This window comes from Aegilops tauschii, chromosome 4, assembly GCF_002575655.3.
Source record: "Aegilops tauschii subsp. strangulata cultivar AL8/78 chromosome 4, Aet v6.0, whole genome shotgun sequence".
Classification (NCBI taxonomy): Eukaryota; Viridiplantae; Streptophyta; class Magnoliopsida; order Poales; family Poaceae; genus Aegilops; species Aegilops tauschii.
Window position 1 is genome coordinate 133,515,366 of NC_053038.3, and position 20,707 is coordinate 133,536,072.

General features: G+C 47.5%; 3 protein-coding genes across 3 annotated transcripts; 1 reads left to right on the top strand and 2 right to left on the bottom strand.

Moving 5' to 3' along the window:
* Positions 1-2,262: 2,262 nt before the first annotated feature.
* On the bottom strand, positions 2,263-3,774 carry LOC141021697 (uncharacterized). Its single transcript, XM_073497552.1, has one exon. The coding sequence runs from the start codon at positions 3,772-3,774 to the stop codon at positions 2,263-2,265; it is 1,512 nt and encodes a 503-aa protein (XP_073353653.1).
* Positions 3,775-4,140: 366 nt separating this feature from the next.
* LOC141021698 (uncharacterized) lies at positions 4,141-5,385 on the bottom strand. The gene has a single exon (XM_073497553.1). It carries the CDS (start codon positions 5,383-5,385, stop codon positions 4,141-4,143), a length of 1,245 nt encoding a protein of 414 aa, XP_073353654.1.
* A 6,721-nt stretch (positions 5,386-12,106) lies between these two features.
* On the top strand, positions 12,107-14,527 carry LOC109764700 (ribonuclease TUDOR 1). The gene is made up of 8 exons (XM_073497554.1): positions 12,107-12,256; positions 12,749-12,822; positions 12,938-13,058; positions 13,139-13,243; positions 13,357-13,563; positions 13,645-13,863; positions 13,956-14,180; positions 14,276-14,527. Exons 1-8 carry the CDS (start codon positions 12,107-12,109, stop codon positions 14,525-14,527), a joined length of 1,353 nt encoding a protein of 450 aa, XP_073353655.1.
* The last annotated feature ends 6,180 nt before the right edge of the window (positions 14,528-20,707 follow it).

Genomic DNA, 20,707 nt, shown 5'->3' on the forward strand with positions numbered 1-20,707 from the left:
TCCTGTGGGCCGACATGCTAACCTCGGTCCTAGAATGTAGTGCGATGACATAATCCATGCATATATACCAAAAATGTCCATCTAGCATATCTATGGGGTTGAACCCGACGGAAGTGAAGTCATAAGTCATCCCGGTATGCAGCATGTCATTGAAACGAAATGCTTGGTTGCTGTAGGCAATTGCTTCCATCTTTGTTCCCTAATAATATTATATAAACAAATAAAAATCAGGTAGAGAAACTCTTTAACACATCTGCATACCAAAAAAAGTGCTATATGTGGTGATGAGTAATGACTTACGTGCTGATCAAGTAGTATACAACGAAGGTATTGGTTTCCCATAGCATTAACCCTGATCGGGGCCTTCCACAAAACCTTAGCATGAATTATCCAACAATTATGATATATATGTTCCATGTCAACGTTCTGGAAAGTCAAATTCCTGCATAGCATATAATGAATATAAGAGGTAAATAAACGAGCGCGATGACAAGTCAACGTACATGATGATATATCTTGCCTGTTCATCGGAGGGATTTCTACACGAGGGATGTTGGGAGCCGGCGGATTTGCCATCACCCTCCTAGTTCTTGTCAAGTTGTAAGAGATCACCATAGTCGTAGAGGATGTAGAGGATATTGCTGAACCTGTGTAGATATATGGAGGCTAATGTATGGTGATGCGTGGCATTTATATATTACCATAGTGGGAGGCGGGAAAAGCATTAACTTTCAAAAATTAGTTTTGGAGCTCTAGGTGTACAATAGAAAGTTTGATCATCCTTTGGTAACCAAATAAAGATTGATCAATCTTTGCCATCTTAATAAACACAATTTATTATTTATAGTAATCAAACAAACCAGGATCTGATTGCAATCGAGGAGAGTATCAAAATAATTACTATTTATTTACTTTTAGTAACACAATAAATGTGGATCTCAGTATAAGGAAGGAGATACCTTGTTACAGTAAGGGTAGTCACGTAATATATCTATTTCCATTAATGCACCAACGTTACGTCTCATGCTTGAATAAGATAACTATAATTTCATTATGTGTGTAACAAAGTATTTATTGCCTTGATTGCGCGCAATATTATGTCTCATGCTTTGTGCTTTTGCAAATAAGTTGTGCTGAACAAAGCATTGAGTTATTTTGCAATGCAGAGTTTTTTAATGAATAACTAAAACTTCAAATGAACTAAAATGAAGCATAAACATAAGTCGTGTGTCAACTTTATGCCAATCACGGCTTCATGTCGAGAAATTTAATATAAAACGTTTACTTAGTCAGCCTTTAGTAATTGCTGTGTTTGGCAGTAAACTTTTTAAAAAACCACAGTTTTTAGACATTGGAGTAAATCTTTTTGAAGCATAAACAACACGCACTAAATATTTTGATAGAACCGTGAGCAGTTCATTCAATAATATTTCCTAGCTGTACTGCTGTAGGTGTCTCAGCAACGTAATTACTTAAGTTTTCATAGAACCCATTGATAGAACCCATTGATCATTCATATACTTGTGTTCGGGCATACACCTCAAATTTTAGACACTCGTACAGCTCAAGGCAGTAAAAGAACTAAAAATACATTACTATATATAATAACAGCAAGCCATGTTAGCTATATATGTTCACGAAAACTGTACATCAATTAAAACTGGGTGGAACAAATCAAATATTACACACTCATACACTCATAAAGCTCAAGTCAGTAAAACAACTTCAGATACATGTATGATTCCAGCCTTTTCATGAGCATTTATGCTTTAATCATCTCGAGCATACATTACATATGTAAACCAATACACGCACTGAAATTCAATGTATCAAATGTAACTTCATGCTAAATGGTGACAAGACATACATGCTCCATGTTGTAATCAAAATTTAGAAAATAAATTTAACATGATCCAGGTCTTCATGAAGCCAATCATTATTTCTGATTCTCATATTACACATAATACAGTACGCTGTGTGACATGTACATTGTCAGATTACACATAACACAATATAAATTTATTGAAATGCGGTTATTACTTGAACTGATTGGTGCATACCTCCAACAACCAAGATACCAAATGAAAAGATATGTCATAGAACCGATTACAGCAATTCTTGACCATCGGAAGAGTAAATTGCATCTATAAATCCAGCAGGTCTATTAAGACCATACTTCAGCCTGTAAGTACTTCCTTGTAGATGATGTTCTTCATGGAGGTCAGCAAGGACACGGTCAGTCTTTTACGCTTCTTCGGATTGTTATGTTGCTTGTTGGACTTCTCCTTTGGCTTCTCCTTCTGAATGAGTATTTTTATGTTTCTCTTCGCGGTGGCTCGAGACAAAGCAACATAGAGTTGACCATGAGAGAACACCAACAATTGGGATGGTCTGCCCTTGAGCCTTGTTAATTGTCATAGCAAAGCTAAGCCTAATAGGAAATTGCTTCCTCTTAAACTTGAATGGAAACATGTCGTTGTCAGATGGGCACAGAGGTATTCGAGGAAGGAAGACCCTCCTACCAGCGTGTTGTCCAATCACGATTTCTGCATCAATGGTGTTCCTCTCAAAACCTCTAACAACAAGCCTAGTCCCGTTACACAGCCCATTAGCTGGATCAATGTTCCTTAGAAGTATCACCGGGCAATTCAGCTTTAGTTTGAGTGCATGCGGAGGAAGACCATTGGGAGTCAATCCGTTCAGAAACTCAGGAGCGTAGTAGCCATATGGGTCATCCTCCGCACTGTCAAAGCTATGGTAGATTACTTCATCTCCATGGAAACGCTCTATCATGCGGATGTTTATCCTGTCGACGTTGTCATTTGTCATGGAAAGGATTGCGCGAGATGTCATGTAACTCGAATCTGCCATGTTGTCATCTAGACTCGGAAACACGTGGTCAATCAGCTTCTCCAGGTCGCCAACCTCGCCTATAGATGGCAGACAGATATCATCAGGGAGTAGTATGTTGCCTTGATCGTCGGCTTCCTCTGTGCCATTACCGACCCTGAGCAAGTAATCTGCAAACCACTTGTCATTATGAGCCCTCATGTTGGTGATGAGCCGAAGCTGCCGCCTACTCTTCCATAGATGAGAACTTCGGAGGCTTGCATCAATTATCTGGCCCCGTGACCCCCTTCTGACGACCGGAAACACCTGCCTAAAGTCCCCGCCAAAAACAACAGTCTTTCCTCCAAAGGGTCGGTCGCGTATTCCCATGATGTCGCGCATGCTATTGTCTAATGCCTCAACCGCTTGTCGCTTAGTCATGCTGGCCTCGTCCCATAGTATCAATGAGGCCATCCTTAGCAGCTTGGCGGTCCCACTCTGCTTGGTGAAGCTGCACGATGCTCCATCATCGCAACTCAGTGGGATTTTGAACCTCGAGTGGGCAGTCCTGCCGACAGGCATGATAGAAGCAGCGACACCCGACGTCGCGGTAGCGATAGCAATCTTGCCCTCGCGCCTCACCTTGGCGAGCATCGCCCTGTAAAGGAAGGTCTTCCCCGTACCTCCAGGGCCATCAACAAAGAATATACCCCCATCACCGCGTTCAACAGCCGCTAGTATCTCGTCATATGCAGCCCTTTGCTCAAAATTCAGGGAAGATGACAATTTAGTGTCACTTTCGTCAAACTCAATGGTTGATTCCTTGATGATCTCTCTGGCCTTGCCCTCGGTTGGGTCAAATGCATCATCGATCATTGGAAGAGCAAAATCAATAATGTCTTTACCCATAGACTGCAACATACCCCTAATGTCAAGCAACACCATCGGCTCCACCTCGTTCGGGGACGTGCGTGTCCGACGGTAGTCATCGGACATAGGCTCGAGGTGTCTATCCCATAACCCGCGCACGTCGCCTGGCTCGCAGTGCACCAAGATTGTTGCAAAGAGCCTCCTAAGAGAACATGGCATAGCCCACTGCTCCGCCTCAGTAAGACAGTCGTCGAGCGTGTTGTCTGCCTCGATGAGTCCCAACCTTTCACCGGACTCTCTAAAGCTCCCACATACCACGCCGTCGACGGTGAGCAAGTCCTCAAATGATGTTTTCCCCGGAACATGGTTCAACAACACACGAAGGTAGTATCGCTCCCCCTCGGCAGGATTGGCAGACACGATACGACCTATTTGAAAATGCTACACCCGCCTCTTCCAGAACTTCTTTTTCTTCTCCCACGTGAAGCTTCCGGTGAAATCCTTGTACAATATATGCCTTGCCCAAGGGTGTTGTTCATTTGCCTTGAAATACTCCGTTAACATGGATTTTGAAGCATTCTCGGAGGATACAACATTCTTCAAGTCAGCCTGTGCATTGAATGCGAGCCTGTGCATATTCGGGAGATGAAGAGGCAACTGCAAGACAGGCGGGTAATTGGCACACAGTGGGAAGCCAAATATCCTCCACACAGCCTCCGGAGGGGTGACCCATCTTGCGTCAACGTATCTCTTGATCTCATCAATGTTACCATCAGCGTCTGGCTGGTTGATGCTGAAAGAAGCCTTATCATGGCCCTTATAAATGTACTTATAAATGTATTTTACAGCCTTTATGCTAGAGCAGACCTCGACGTTGATGTGGCAATTAAACATCCGCAGAAGGTAAGGGTTATATGGCACAACCCATCGGTTGTCCAACATTTTCCCTCGAACCTTAGCGCGTCTACCATCGTCTCTACGCCGATAAACTGGGTATGAGTCCTTGCCTTGTATCGTGTTCTCATTGAACGGCCACGGGTATCTGCACTTGCATTCATTATCTTGCATGCAAACATTCTTCGGGTTGAGAGCACCGCATGGTCCGTGCATCATATGTTTTGCCAACATTGCATACAATTCCGGATACTTTTGCTTGTCTGGGAGCTCTGCGGAAATGAGTCGGTCATACTGCTCTGGGACAAGAAGCTTATACGTTGAATCCATGATCAACAAAAAATGTGCGTGGGGGAGGCCTCTCTTCTGGAACTCAACTACGTAAACATAAGCAACAACAACACCCAGGACCATCTTCTTGAGCAACATATCTTTCATAGCCTCTAGTTTGCCATAGAACACGCGAGCCACAATATCAGGTCGGTCTTGTGCCGTCTGTCCAGGAAGCAACTCATTTGTTATCTCTTCCCATTTAGGGTTGCAAGTCATGGTCAAGAAGATGTCAGGCTTCCCGTATGTATGGACAATTGCCATGGCATCCATATGTCTCTTCTTCATGTCGCGGTCGCCACCAGGGTAAGTTCCAGGGAGCACTATTCTTACCCCAACAGCGCTTGCTCGCGTCTCCCCCGATGTGATCGCATCAACAACTCCTTCATACAAATCGGCACGGATCTGCATCTGGTTCTTCCTGTACCACCTCAACCGACAGCTCTCAATCTTGATGTACATGTCAACCGCCCATTGCTGCAGTAGGCGTGCTCCACAAGTATTGGATTGAAGATCGCAGGCCGTGTTTGCAGCATGTAAAAGTAGTAGTCTCTAACGGAGACGCATAACCTGCTATTCCCCTCTGCACATGTTTGAGTACCATCACGTGAGCATTATTTTTAAAAACAAGAAATTATTTGTAACAAAGTTGGACACAAACAACATACCTACATCATCCTCGTCATCATGACACAAACGAGGATTTTGTACAACCTCCCAAGAAACATTACATTTGGGTAGCTTTGGATGCCAACCTAGCTCCCCCATTGGATGGAATAATGGATAAGACAACGGGTCATATGCCCCTGAGGTCACACGTAAACTATGCCTTTCGTTGTTGTTACCACAAAGTGTTATCCTGCGGTCAAACCTTTTTGCTAGGTCAGTGCCCTCAACCCAAATTGCAGCGACTTCAGATGTCACCGGTCTATTATATCTTCTTTGGTCAAGCCTCTTATCGGTGTTTAGGTCTATCCTATAATCATCGAGGTTGTCCTTGTGTGCACCCAAACTCCTAAATTGCTGGGAGTATGGGTTTTCTTTGAGTATGTCTACTAACCTCTTCACGACATCCTGATCTAATTGCTTGGTGGGCGCCTTACGATGATTTAGGTTAGGGTCGTCGTCATAGAAGTACAACTGCAAATGTTCTGGACGGGAGCTAGGCCCAAACGAATGGACATTGTGGTAGATGGTGCCGTGTGCTCGGAATGTGTACACCCCAGACTTCATGTTAGTGTAGTTTTCATCAAGGCTGACCCCAAGGGTTGTGAAGGCGAAATGCCCATTGAAGAACCGTATGTTCTCCCGAAAATGTCTAGAATCTGCATCCATGCTGGACCATAGCCTCATAAGCTCTGGGATTGGTTCCGGTTGCTTAAGCTGGATCTGGCCATTGCGACAGCAGAAGCCGTCAGTCTCAGACTCAAACTTTCTGGCCTTGCAGTGTTTGCAATTTTTGTCGACTTTCAGGATGTGAGTGTTGTCTGGAATGTTTGAGTAGACAGTGTCAAATGGATCAATCTCGCTAGGTTTAGCGCTAGACATGCTCGCTTCCTTGTCATCATCCAATATGTCGTTATCGGATCCTACAAGCATTTGTTGAAAAATCACGTACAAAACAGTAACAAAAAATAAATGACACAACAATAAAGCTCCACAGTGTCATAGTGTAGAGTTGGCAATACCTTCGTTGCAAAACATGTAGTACTCCTCATCAATCAAGTCGTGTGCTTCCTGCTCATCGCCCATGGTGCCGCTTTGGAATACATCGATGTCTTCTGCATTGTCGTCGTACAGAATGCGACAACAGACAAGATCATGCTAGAACGACATGCTGAGAATGAGCATAAGAAACTGACAATCGCAATTTCATACCATTAGCACCGGCATAGTATCTCGGCATGTTCGTCCCCGGATCGCCATCAGATGAATCATCTTTTGCGGCCCGAGAGACGAGTGATGCGTGGCTTGGGGAAGTGGGACATCCAGAGGTTGAGTTTGCTAGGTCTGTAAGGGGGATTGCGATGCATTCTTTGCACGGTGTTTTTTTCATTCTTTCATAATTGGCCTTCCTCTGTGCACTTGACTCCCCCTTCTCAATCACCGACATGCTTTTGCGGCGCTGCACGCGATTCTCGCGTATTTTTTCATTCTTTGTTTCTCTGACCTCCACCGTTAATTCGTCACTTTTCTTCTGATGGCATGCTCTGCTACTTGCGTTTTTCGCCTCCCTTTGCTCGTTTGTTAAATTACGTTTCCGCTCATTGTCACTTTGCCTCCTAGCTAGAACAGTGTCCTGAATGACAGACGCGTGTAAAGTTGAAGGGGTACATGTTGCTCCCTCTCTCATTAATTCTGTAACGCTAGGGCTATTCAGGTCGTCTGGATCAATAATATTTTCAAAACATAGTTAGAACAGTTTGATTTATCAGCACTGGAGGAGTGCCATCTAGAATAGTAGGGCCCGGCTTCCGAAACGGATAATGAACGTAAGCGTATACCTGAAGTACCAGATGGACGTTTGTTTTGATCTTTGATATGCTTATCCTTGTTCCTCCAATAAGCAGCTCGCCGCAGGGCGTTTCTGTGGTCTCTCTTGCGTTCTTCTTCTATTTTTTCCTCTGTTTCTTGTGTGTCATTCAAAATCACATCTGGATCCATTACACACATTCCCGAAAATTAGAGATCATACCACTAAGATGCAAGCAATTGCTGTTTTAGTAGGAAAAAATTTGATTACCTTGTAGCTCGTTGTCATTAACGATCCCAGATGAGACCGTGTTGTATCAGGAAATGTCCGCGCATCACGCGAGAATGATGTATAGTTAGAGCTAGTGGGGTTGCCTGGTGAACCAAAGTTGTCCACACATTTTAATGCTTAATTATTAAGACGGTTCTAACCATAATGGTTAAATCATTATAAGCTTACCTGATAAATGAAGGGTCTGTGCATGTTCAACTTGGACATTATATTGTTTCTTCCGCCGATAGGAAGCCCTCTTCAGGGCATTTCTATGGTCTCTCTTGCGTTCTTCTTCCGCTTTTTGCTCTGTTTCTTGGGTGTCATTCAAGATTACATTCAAATCGTTGGTCATTCAGAACATTCCCGAATATTAGAGAATAAAACAGATACATGCAAGCAATTGCTGTATGTGTAGGCACAAATATGATTACCTTGAAGCTCGTTGTCATAGATGAGTCCAGATGAGACCGTATTTGAACCAGGAAATGTTTTAGAGTTGGTTGGGTTGTCTGGTGAACCAGAGTTGACCAAACATATTAATGCTTATTGGTTAAGATGGTACCGACTGTAACGTTTAAAACATTTTAAACCCTACCTGATAAAAGAAGGGTCCGTGCATTTTCATCTCGGACATTAGGTTGTTTTTTCCGCCGATATGAAGCCCTTCTTAGTGTGTTTCTATGGCCTCTCTTGCGTTCTTCTTCCGTTTTATGCTCTGTTTCTTGGGTGTCATACATGATTACATTTGCATCTGGTGTCATTCAGGGCAAACCCTAAAATTAGAGAATATAACAGAAACATGCCAGCCATTGTTGAATGAGTAGGCAAAATATGATTACCTTGTATTTCATTTTCATTAATGAGACCAGATGTGACCGTAGTTGTAGCAGGAAATGTTGACGCATCATGCGAGAATGCTGTATAGTTAGAGCTAGTTGGGTTGTCTGGTGAACCAAAGTTGTCCAAACATATGTCAGCTTAATGGTTTTGACGGTACCGACTATCATGGTTAAAACAATTTAAGCTTGCCTGATGAATGAAGGGCATGTGCATTTTCATCTCGGACATTAGGTTGTTTTTTCCGCCGACAGGGAGCCCTTTCCAGGGTGTTTCTTTGATCTATTTTGCAAAAATATTCTGTCAATCGTCTTTTCTTTGGTGTCATTAACGTCACATAATCATGACATTCATGTCATTATCTCTAAAGCCAAATGAGAAAACACGACTTGACATCTAACGGTCATGTGGATGGTGAGATAATATTACCTTCTTTATCTCTCACACAAAGGACACCCGATGTGACCGTAGCTTCATGAGGGTATGTTACATCATTAGGCGAGACTGATGTATAGTCCGAGCTAGCTGAATTATATGATTCAACAAGATTGGTCAGTACTTATTTAAATTGCGTAATAAGTGACTACCTTCGTGCAAACACAGCGCATACGGGACGTTGATCAATTTACCAACCATGATAATCTCGTGTGGGTTTATTTATCTCCCTATCTTCGAGAACATTTGTGATATCACATAGAGACTGGCGATGGGATGACTTCCCATTGACTTGTTGGTTAGCCGAACCATCTGACTTGTTATTGCGATAAGCCGCCCGCCTACGAGCGTTGATAAGATCCCTATGATCTAATAAGCAACATAGTATGAGCATCATGTCATCTATAATCAGGGATATAGGTTAATACAACGAATCATGTGCATACTATACGTATGCACATCAAACTAAGTGCAGCCATCAACCTCACCAGATTTTGCAAGTACCGGCTGATTCTCATCTTGTAAGCTGACAATATCCTCATTTTTTTTCTTCCGATAAGCCGCACGCCTCCTTGCATTGTACTGCTCCCTTGCTTCCTCAGCGTATTTTTTGCAATCATTATTTAGAGAAACAGTTTCAAGCAGTTCGGAAGCTGTGTCGTCTGCATCATGTTATAAGTACAAATCAAAAAACAAATAAAACACACTGAACCACAACCGAATACGCCGGTTGGGAAGGTGGATATCATGCCTATGGATACCTTCAGTATCATCTCGCAGCTGCATCTTATGAATAGCATGATCGAGTGTTAGATTAGTCATAGCCGCAAATGTTTGACCATCAGCATGGTATCCAGGCCTTACCAATTCTGATCCATCTGTAGGGTTCTAGTCAGCATGAATACAAAACCAATGTTTGCCTGGTATGCAGGCAAACAACAAATACATCTTCAATCAATCATGTACCTGTTTCCGTCGTGTAAATTGGGTCAACATTTGCAGCTACAGTTACGATGCTTGGATTATATTCTTTCAGATTTGTCTCGCTCGTAGGGGCTGCAACACATTAAGCATGGTCCATGTCATTGTCAGATATGCACGTCAGGCAATACCTCACAATAATTTTCACACAGTTATATACCGGGTTTTGTTGCGCAAATAGCTTCATCTTTTTCATCAACGGGTATCAAGGTTGCACTGTATTCTTCAACATTTTTACCGCTCGCCTGACCTGCAACACATTATGCAAAAAGATTGTTACTGTCAGAAATGCAAGTATTCCTGGTGCAGTGCTTAATACTTGTAGCTACGTCCTCTTCTTGTTGATGTTCACCAGCTTTGCTTTTTGCATTACCCATACGCAAATGGAATGACCGTTACCTCCGACTTGTGTCTGGCTGTGGTGTTCTTGAGGCCTGGATGAAACATTGTTGATGGCCACAATTGTTGTTCATTGAAAGCAATATAATTCTGGTAATCAATTGCTCCTTTGTAATTAATCATGCTAGACAAATCAATTGCTACTTTTTAGTTTTATCACAGTTTATCATACAGTTCCTTTACACTATTTTATCATAAACTTTAAGCATAATTGCTTATGGACCAACTCATCTGTAGGGTGCATTCTCATATGCTGGGGCTTGTTGAGAGGCCCTATAGCTCAAGAGTTGTAGTTCAAGTCCAGCATTCAGGACTTTATCATCTGCATAGAGGTGGTGACATGTTCCTGATTATACCATTTCAATTCCTTACATGATGCTGACAAATCCTTGTTTAAGCATGCTTGCATTCTCAGTTTTGCAATAATCCTAATGAAGTAATATATATTTGTAGATCAATAGGCCTCAGCCCTGTCCCATTTTCCAGATGGGTTTTGAAAATGAAACAAAGTAACCAAAGTTATTTTCTCATTAAGATATTACTTTCTCATCTTATTTCTAGGTATTAACACTGGTGCTGTTTTGTTTAATTTCGAAACATGCAGATTATCGTGTCTTCATCCCTGCGAAGTGACATTCTTTCCCAGTAATCTGTGCATGCAAAAATTATTTTCAAATGCGATTCTACTTGGTAGTTTTCATATTTCCAATGGCCCGTCAAGTGTGCATTTTTCACGAGCTTCAGCAAACCCTTTTTCAGTCATCTGGTCCATGTACATACCAAGTGCTTGTTGAAATAAAAATGCAATTGGCTGCCAATTTTATCTTGCGTGTATCACTGGTTAATTTTGTATAGTTAGTTTTATGTCTATATATTGTCAATATATCAAAAGTTTGGTCCTTTGAGTAAGCACTCGGTTCCTTGTTAGGTCTGGCTAGATCGATATTTAAGGGATCATTTTAGTCCCAGTTTTCCACCTTGCATTAAAAGAATGCCTTTGTATCATAGGCAGCTGGTCCAATTACATGCTCTTTGTCTAGACTAACACTCAGATGGCTGAAACTCAAAGTTTCAGTATCAATACAGTAAAATTCTCCCAAATAGATAAGTATCAGTTCACTTCTGGGCATTCATCAATTTTAGTGCTACATATTCCTATTTGGATTATACTTGGTGCATCAAATTAATGAATCAGGAAACTCCTTTTTTGTTGTTTGGGCAGGGCCTTAGTTTGTTCAGAATCAGATACAACCATTTGATCCATTATTGTTCGTGGGCATCATATTTAAAAAAATATATTTTTTGGATTTTGTAAAGTTTGCGGTTAATAAGCCGGTGAGAGCTTCTACGCTCTGCAGTATCGAATACTTTCCGAACTGAAGCATGGGCTGCTCTGGATCTTCAGGACTGCGAAGCCTGAAAGGCAGTGACCAGATCACCTAACCAATAGCATTGCTCCGCGTTCTGCAGTGCTCTGAGCTGTGACTGAAAGATTCTGCAGTGTTAGGACTGGGGTGCATTGATTTTGCAACATTTAAAAAGCAGCAGTGATTTATGTGAAAATTTTAACATTGTGGTGATTAATTATCTTTAGTCCACATGTGACCGGTCATGTTTTTCTTTCCTTCTAGCCACCTATGGCCTGTGAAATCCAAATGCAATGAAAATTATGGAAAATGCATGTATTAACAGAAGAATTGTCGAATTATATGGAGGACTGAACTAAATTTGACTTCACAGCTAATGAAGTTCTGTTTCCTTTTGATTGCAAATATAGGTGCTATCATGGCAGCAAGCACAGGGGCTTCAGGATGGCTAAGGGGCAAGGTGAAGGCTCTGACGTCTGGAGACTGCCTTCTCATCATGGGGAGCACAAAGGCAGAGATTCCACCAGAGAAGTCCATCACTCTGTCATACCTTATGGCCCCAAGGCTGGTAAGAGTTAGTCTGCACTTTTAGACAAGGGGAATATCGTTTACATTTTAACTTGTTGCATGTGTTCATTTCCTCCATTAATTTAGAGTAAGTCACTGGTTTAGTGTGTTGTCAGGGGTAGAGCTAGATATAGGCCTGATCATCTAGGGATGTAATATATTAGTCATTTTTTTGTTTTATACAATAGTTTCTATGGGCTTTTGGATCTAGAGCCTGAGTTGAAGCCTTGATTGCGCAGGGTCTGCTTCCACCCTTCTCTATAGTGAATTAAGTTTACAAGCTACACTTGTGAGACAATGGAAGTTAGTATTTGGCACAAGAATTTCTCTCCATCATTGCATTTTCGTTCCCACTGTTTGACTGTGTTCTGTTTGTATAATTTGACACTTAGGAATGCATCTATAATAAATTGTTGATATTATTTGTGCAATACATTTGTTCTTTTCTCCATCTTTTCTTGTCTGTTGAATCCGTATATTTGTGGTGCCCTAGGCTCGTCGTGGTGGAGTGGATGAGCCATTTGCTTGGGAAAGCAGGGAGTATCTGAGGAAACTCTGCGTAGAAAGGTACATGATGTGTCTTTTTTTATCTATTCCAAATCCTCCTATGCATGTATTAATACTGAATGTAATCACATAAAAACGACTTCTATTTTCTCTTGGAAATGAAAAACTAAAATCTATTGCAGGAGGTCACATTTAGAGTGGATTACACTGCTCCTAACATCGGACGAGAATTTGGCACTGTCTACCTTGGCGACAAGAACGTTGCCTACTTGGTGGTTGCTGCAGGATGGGCAAGGGTGATTACCATTTACTTTTTCCTCAATTGTTTTGTTGTGCCAAATGTTTTCATAAATTTTGATATTATTTATTTGATCAGGTGAAGGAGCAAGGCCCCAAGGGGGGTGAACCACTCCCAAATGTCTCTGAGCTTCTGAGGTTGGAGGAAGTTGCTAAGCAACAGGGTTTAGGCCGTTGGAGCAAGGTTTGCTTTCTTTTGGGGTTCCTGCTGTCCTGCAACCATCTTTTGAATTGCATGACACAAATGTTCTATCGAATGATGACCTAATTTTGTGTTCTTATTTTCTGCCAACTTAGGAACCTGGTGCTGCTGAAGATTCGATAAGAGATCTTCCACCATCAGCAATTGGCGAACTAAGTGGTTTTGATGCAAAGGGTTTTGCAGTTGCAAATAAAGGAAAGAGTCTGGAAGCCATTGTCGAACAAGTTCGTGATGGCAGTACCATTCGTGTTTACTTGCTTCCAAGTTTCCAATTTGTCCAGATATATGTCGCTGGAGTGCAGGTGTGCTTCTCAATAGCTTCTATTTGATTCCATATATATTTTTTCTGTTAGAAAGTAAATATTGAGAATGATGAAATGCAGGCTCCGTCCATGGGGAGACGACCACCGAATCCTACTGTTGTTGCCGAACCAGAGGGCACTACTAACGGCACTACAAATGGTGACGATTCTGGGGAAGCTCCTGCACCACTGACAACAGCACAAAGTCTTGCTGCATCGACAGCCTCTACTGAAGTTCCACTAGATAGGTTTGGAAGAGAAGCTAAGCATTTCACAGAGACTCATGTTCTGAACAGAGATGTAAGCCACCTTTTCTTTTGGTTGTTTTATCCCATCTTTAGAGTCAACATGTATCATCTTTTAATCAGTTTTGATTTGTATTTTTTCTCTAGGTGCGGATTGTGGTGGAGGGGACAGACAGTTTCAGTAATATAATTGATCCAGGAGTCAGTGCTTGCAGAAGCAAGATATGTGTCATCACCCCACGACACGGCGAATCGATTTCTTGGCTGACTATTTCAGCCGCTGATGACATTGAATCTCACATATTGAACAGTATAGCAGGATTACTACAACAAAGTGAAGGATCGTCCTGTGGTGCCTGTGATGCCTGTAATGTATGTGATGGCTGTACATTCTTATACGTGGTGCCTGTGTGTATGAAATGCGATGGATGTAAATTTCAGATTCGACCTAAATCTCTATTCATAAGATGGCTGGCGGCGGATCTGTGATACCGGGAGTGAGTGTATCTGGCGGCGGATCCTGCATGCCTTCGGCGGTGGCTCGTCACGTCCTGGACGTCTCCGGCGACGGGTCCTGCAAGGGATCGGTGCCGGATCCTGGAAGCGATCAGCGGAGGGTCCTGCACGGGACAAGCGCCGGATCTAATGGATGTGCGAGTTACACGCCGGCGGTTTTGATGTGCCAGGGCGGCAGTGCATGGATGGATGGGTGGCGGTGAAGGACCGAAGGGCGGCGGCGGGCGAAGGAGGGCAGTGTCGGGGCGACTGTTCCTCGCAAGAGGGACACGAGACCTCGCTCGAGGACGCACAGTCGGGCGTTTTTTTCCGCTGGTTAAGTTTCGCCGGTTTGTGCTCGGTGGTTTATTTTCGATTGTCTCAGTTAATTACGACGGGAGGTTGGGCGTGTGCAGGACTCGATCGCGGGGTTTTTATTGGTTTTTTGCGGCTGAGCGGGAGGTGGGAGCAAGTACCAAAGAAGTACCAAAAAAGACCATATTAGGTGGGACGAAAATAAAACCCGGAACGCGGACTACCAACTGAGACATTAGCAGTGTGTATATATATATATATATATATATATATATATAATCCAGCAAATTTTTGCCGTTTTTGGTCGATCCCCTAAACTTAACGTTGTAAACTTCAATTTCCTCAAGTTCAAAGCAGGTTTGTCGGTGTACAAAAGTAGGGGCCCTTTTTGCACCCCTTTACTTGTGTGCGGGCAGTTGCAGCCACGCACACACAGCCGCGCTTGGCGGGACAGAAGAGGAAGCCAAGTCACAAGACTACCAGAGCCGTGCTCAAGACCAGAAGCATGAAGACAAGAGGGGCGAGGTGAAACTCCCCTGGCAAGGCCCTTGCCGGGGCGGCCTTCACGGCCCCGGCAAGCGCCTTGGCGGGGCAACTTGCCCAACACCAACAGGGCCGCCACCCTTGAGTCTAAAAGTTCCCACGCCATCAACCACATTGGAACCAAGGCTCGGGAGGTGCCTCCATGGTGGCATGCAGATCTTTGTGAAGATGAAGGGCCAGCGAGGCCTAGGTAGGAACCAGAAAACAAGACGACAGCGAGACTCCTTGCCGAGGATGCCCACGAGGCCCCGGCAAGAATCTTGCCGAGGGCGCCCACAAGGCCTCGGCAAGACCGTTGCCGGGAATATCAGAAAGACCGCGGCAAGGCCTTGCCGCCCCGTCGCCGCCCCAGCTCAGCGGCCGACCCACCAACTAAGAAGGTACCCACGTGGAAGTACGTGGCTCCTAAGCCAACTAGTCAAGCTACGTGGTGGGATGCAGATCTTCGTGAAGACCCTACCACCACACCAGCTCAGTAGCCTGCCAGCTTGCATGGAGCTGCATGCCTTGTTGGCCTGGACGCGTGTCGGAGCAAGGCGAAGCGGCGACGGACGGGACCGACCTCGTTGCCATCCCCGATAAAGTAAGAGGACACCTAAGTAGCGCATTTAATGTGTTTTGTCCTACGGTGCCAGAGATAAACTCGACAACTGTACAACTTTCCACCTCATGTGTGCCACTGTTGCAGCCCCTTTGACAATAAAAGGAGGCCCGCACCGTACTGAGAGAGGATTCAGACTTTTTTGACCCTGCACGCTTTGTAGCTAGTCCAAGAACACCAGATAAACACAAGCCAGCAGGAGTAGGGTATTACGCATCACTCGCGGCCCGAACCTGGATAAATTTCCCGTGCTGATCTCTTAAACCCGCTCTTTCCATAGCCCCGCGCCCGCCGACCGTAGAAGGGATTCCCCGTGATCCCATATGTGTCGTTTCCACCGACATCTTTGGCGCGCCCAGTAGGGGGTGCAAGCTGTGAAAATCCAGTTTTGGAGCCAACCTATCAACTCCCTCGTCGCGGTGGCCCGAGAAGAGAAGGCAACATCAATCAGCCACACTCTGGTGCCGTTCGCAGCAGCAACGATCATCTGCGTGGCCGCAAAAAGCTAAGTCACGCAAAACCTTGAGTAACTCCGTTTTCTTTTATAAAGTTATTTTCCTCAAAAGATCTCGCTCTTTGTATGGGGAACCTGCACGTGATGGGACCCTCCCACTATTGGCAACACCCTTGTTCTGTTTCGAGTCCGCTCAACAATTCAAGCGGCCGTGTTGAGATCGGCAGGGTGGCCTATCCGCTATTGGCAATGCCCTTGTCCTGTTTCGAGTCCGCTCAACAGTTCAAGCGGCCGCGCAGAGAGCGGTAAGGTGGTTTGCCCAGTAGCAAGCACACCCGGCAGGCCGCTAAGGATCCGTCCTCAAAGCGCCGTGACTTGGGTTTACGCGCCGGCAAGCCTGTCCAATTAAGCATAGGGCGTACATACCAGGAAAGATCGAATAGGAAAATAGCATGCATCATTTTAAAAAGTACTGCGGAGTTATATTACATCAATTTTTGCCGCGGTTCTAACTTAAGATAAAATCGTCCTGGTTATGAACTCGCAGCAGCAAAGGGAGATGGGGCGCCTAGTCTTGGCGCCGGCCCTCCACCCTCCGGACCCCGTTGACGCGCTTGATGATGGGCTTGATATGCTCCTCGAGCGCCGCGAGGTCCACATCCTCCGGCAAGCTCTCCAGCGCGGCGGCGAAGTCGACGTTGGGGTTCTAGTACGCCACCTTGGTGAGGACCTTGGTCAGGGTGCCCCGGCAAAGCTTCCGGGCCTCGTTGGCCAGAGAGGTCGCTCGGTTGAACGGAGCTGCTCCAGGGCTCCCAGGACGCCCTCGAAGTACAGAGTCACGTTCGGCTCCTGGGAGTACCTGACATTCGGCATCCCCATGGCAGCCAACTTCGTGGTGATCCTGCCGGCGACGTCGACGAGGCAGTTGATCCAAAGGTGTACGCCCTTGGTGTACTCCTCATGTTCGGCGACATCATTCCTCCATAGCTGTTTCTCGTCCTCCAGGACCTTGTTCAAGGTCTCCTCACGAGCCCCGGCCTCCGAAAGAATCCCCTCCAAGCCGTCCAGCTTCAACTTCAGATCAGTGATGGAGTCGTTGGCCTTGGAGAGCAGCTTGGCCTTGTCGGAGACTGTGGCCTGGGCATCCGCCAAAGAACGGTTGGCCATGTCTCTCTCCTTCGTCAGCTCCGAGGCCACCTTCTTCAGCTCCTCCCGCTCCAGCTCCAGCTCCTTCACCTTGTCGGCATGGACCAGGGCCTGAGCATTGAGTGCCTCTGCTCCAGCTCCTGGGTCTGCTGCACGACGAGCTTCTCGACCTCCTCATCCTTTCCACGGAGTGTGGCGACGAGCGCCTCCTCACGGGCTGCAAGGTTCTCCTCCTGCGAGTTCAGCAGAGCCTGGTGCTGATGCCGAGCGGCCTCGCCCTTGGCGGCCTGTTCCTTCGCCGCCTCCTGGGCCTTGTCGACGTCAGCCTGCTTCAGGATGAGCTCCTGTTTGCGCTCAACCAGCAAACCCTAGGCAACCCTCAGTTCTTCGTGGGCCTCGCGGAACCAGGCCTGCGTCTCGGCGACGCGCTCCTCAAGATCCGCCCCCGCCTTGTCCGCCGCCACCATCCTGGATTTTGCCTTATCCAGGCGGGCACGGTGGAGCGCCTGGAGCTTCTGGAAGTTGATGCTCATGGCCTGAAGAAGCTGCTCCTCTTGGGAACCGCCACTGCCGGCGCTCGGTTCATCAACAACCTGAAGCCCGGTGGTGGCAAGCGCCTCGTCGTCAAACACCTCCCCCTCGGTTGGCGCCCTGGTGCTCGCCGTCCCTGGGAGGTGGACAAACAGGTCCTCGCCCACCTTCAAGTACTTGCCCGAGCCAGAGGCAGCGGAGGAGGAAGGTTGGTCGTCAACCACCCCCTCCCCGGCAGGCCCCTTGCCGGCCTCCTCGGCAGCGGCCTTGCCGGTCTCCCCGGCAGGCCCCTTGGCGGCCTCCTCAGCGGCGGTCTTGGCGGCCTCCTCGGCGACAATATTGTCGGCCTCGGCCTCGGCATCCTTGGCAACCTCCTCGATGACGGTGTCAATATCCTCCCGGTTCGTCGAGGAAGGGTCTGGATACCAAGAAGGGGAATGAGACGGGGCCAAGATCAAGGTTCAAAAAGAAGAAGAAAGAACAGGGACGGGAAGCAAAAAACTTACCCGCACCGGGCTGGGAAGAAGTGGCGCCCTCCCTGCCAGCATTCGTTGCCTGGGCAGAACCACCGGCACCCAAGCTCGCCTCCTCCTCCATATGCGTGGGCTCGGTGGTGGATGCCCTTGCAGGGGACGCCCCTCTGGGCGGCGTAGTCGAGGGGGGCGGCGTGTTGGGAGTGGCCCTCGGCGGCTCCTCCTGCTGTCGTTCTCCTCCTGCAAACCCAGCAAGGTCAGCATCAAGAATTCACACCCCAATGCTCATCGGTGAAGGAGTGAGTGATGAACTTATGCTGGGGGCTGAAGCGGGGTCTGCGTCGGGTGCTGCTGTCCACCAACACCGGCGTACGCGAAGTACCTGCCGGGGGCTTGTCGCCCGTCAAGGCCTTGGCCGTCTTCGCCACCCTCTGGGCCAGCTTCTCCGTGTCCTTGTGAAGATAAAATCAAATCAAACGAGGATAACACAGGTGTAAGGTCAGGAGATGATGGGGGCGAAATACGTACTCTTCCTCCACTTGCTTCCTCTTCCTCTTCGGGCTAAAAGATCCGAGGTCGAATTCGGCCTCCACGGTGCTATCCGAGGGAGGGGAGAAGGAGATGAGGTCCGGCGCCGCTTGGACGAGGAGGACATACTCGGCGTCTTCTTCGCCACCGCGGCCTTCACCATCTTCTTTGCTGCCGCGGCCTTCATCGCCCTCGTCTAGCGCACGCTGCTCCTGAGCCGGTTGCCGCTGCGTGGTCCTGCCGGGCCGGACCAGCTCACCGGAGCTGGCCCGCCGTAGACGCGCTTCTTCCCCGCGGACGGAGGGTCGTCCGCTTTGGCTTCCTATTCGGGCGACTCGTCGCCCGCGTCTTCAATAAGGGGGGCCCCGGCGCCGGCACCGCTGGCCTCCCCGGCAGACTCCGCCCACTGGGCGAGCTCCTTCTCCTCCGCGGCCGCGTCGGCCTCGTCCTCCACGGCGTCGGCGCTGCCGGCCTCCTTGGCAAGCACCGCCTCCGCCGCCCAGGTGGCGATATAGTCCAGCTCCTCCTTGGTGGTGCCGCGGATGAGCAGCGGCTCGTTGCGGACATAGCCCTCCGACAAGTTGTCGAAAAACTCCTGCAGCTTCTCTGCTGGCGGCTCGCCCCAGGCCAGGTTGAGGTCGTCCGCGTTGAAGTACGGCATCATGGCAATGATAGCGGACCGGCGAGAGTTGTTGCTTAGCGGGACCACTCCCGCCAGCAACCCAAACAGGGGCCCCTTGACGGCCTTGCCGGCCTTCGCGGCCCTGCCGGTCCTCTCAGCACAGCCGTCGTCATCCATGTTGAGCTAGAAGAGCCTCTGGCAAAAATGGGCATGCCCCAACACCGTGAAATTATGCTTCAGGCCAAGGCGGAGCCTCATGACGTCGGCCGCATTCCTGAAGTCCCAGACCGGCCTCCCCTTGTTGTGCAGCCGGGCGATTCAGCGACGGATGAAATCGGCCCCAATCATCTCAAGGGTGAGCCTGGCCATGGTAAGGCGATGGATCCTGGTCGTGGCGACCGTGAGCTTCTTGTCGTTGGCGTCGAGGTCGCTCCAGTCCTTGCGGCGGGTCGGCGGGCTTTGACGAACTTGGCAGAACTCCTGCGGATCCTCCTCCCTGATCTAGAGCCACCAGCCCCGCCACTCATCCCACCTCTCCTTCTGGGCACCCTCCGGGTATGTGCCCTTCTCCTGGGTCCTCGGGATCCAGGTGATGCACCCAGAAATGGCGTCCCCTGGTTGGATGCGAGGATAGAAGTAGTGGCGAAGAGCGCCATGCTGGGGAGCACTCCGGCAAAGCCCTCGCAAAGCTGGGTGAGGAAGGCCATGCACGCCACGGCATTCGGCGTAAAGTCGAGGAGGTGAAAGCCGTAGGTGTGCATGATGTCGTTGAAGAATTAGAGAAAGGGGGGCAGAGCCCGCAAGAAAAGTAATCGACGAAGAAGGGGTACCGATTTGGGCCGGCCTTGGTGAAATCGGCAGGGACGATGTACGTGGCAGGGTGCCCCGTCGTCTCCCTCCCCCACAGGGGCTTGAAGTAGTCCCTGAGATGGACTGCATCGACCGTCGAGGGGAAATAGGCGTGCTGCATCCGCAGCACCGCCAACTCGCTCTCCGGCGCCTCTTTCTCCACGCCGTCCTTGGCCACCCCTTTGCCTTTGCCTGTCTTGGGCGCCATGGCGACCAAGAGGGGATGGAGGATTAAGGGCAATGAGGGCGCAGCGGCGGCGAGCAAAGGCAAGAGCTTGAGGAGGAAGAAGGGAGCGGCGGTTCCGACATTGGAGAAGGCACAGGGGGTAAAGCGCGCCTGCG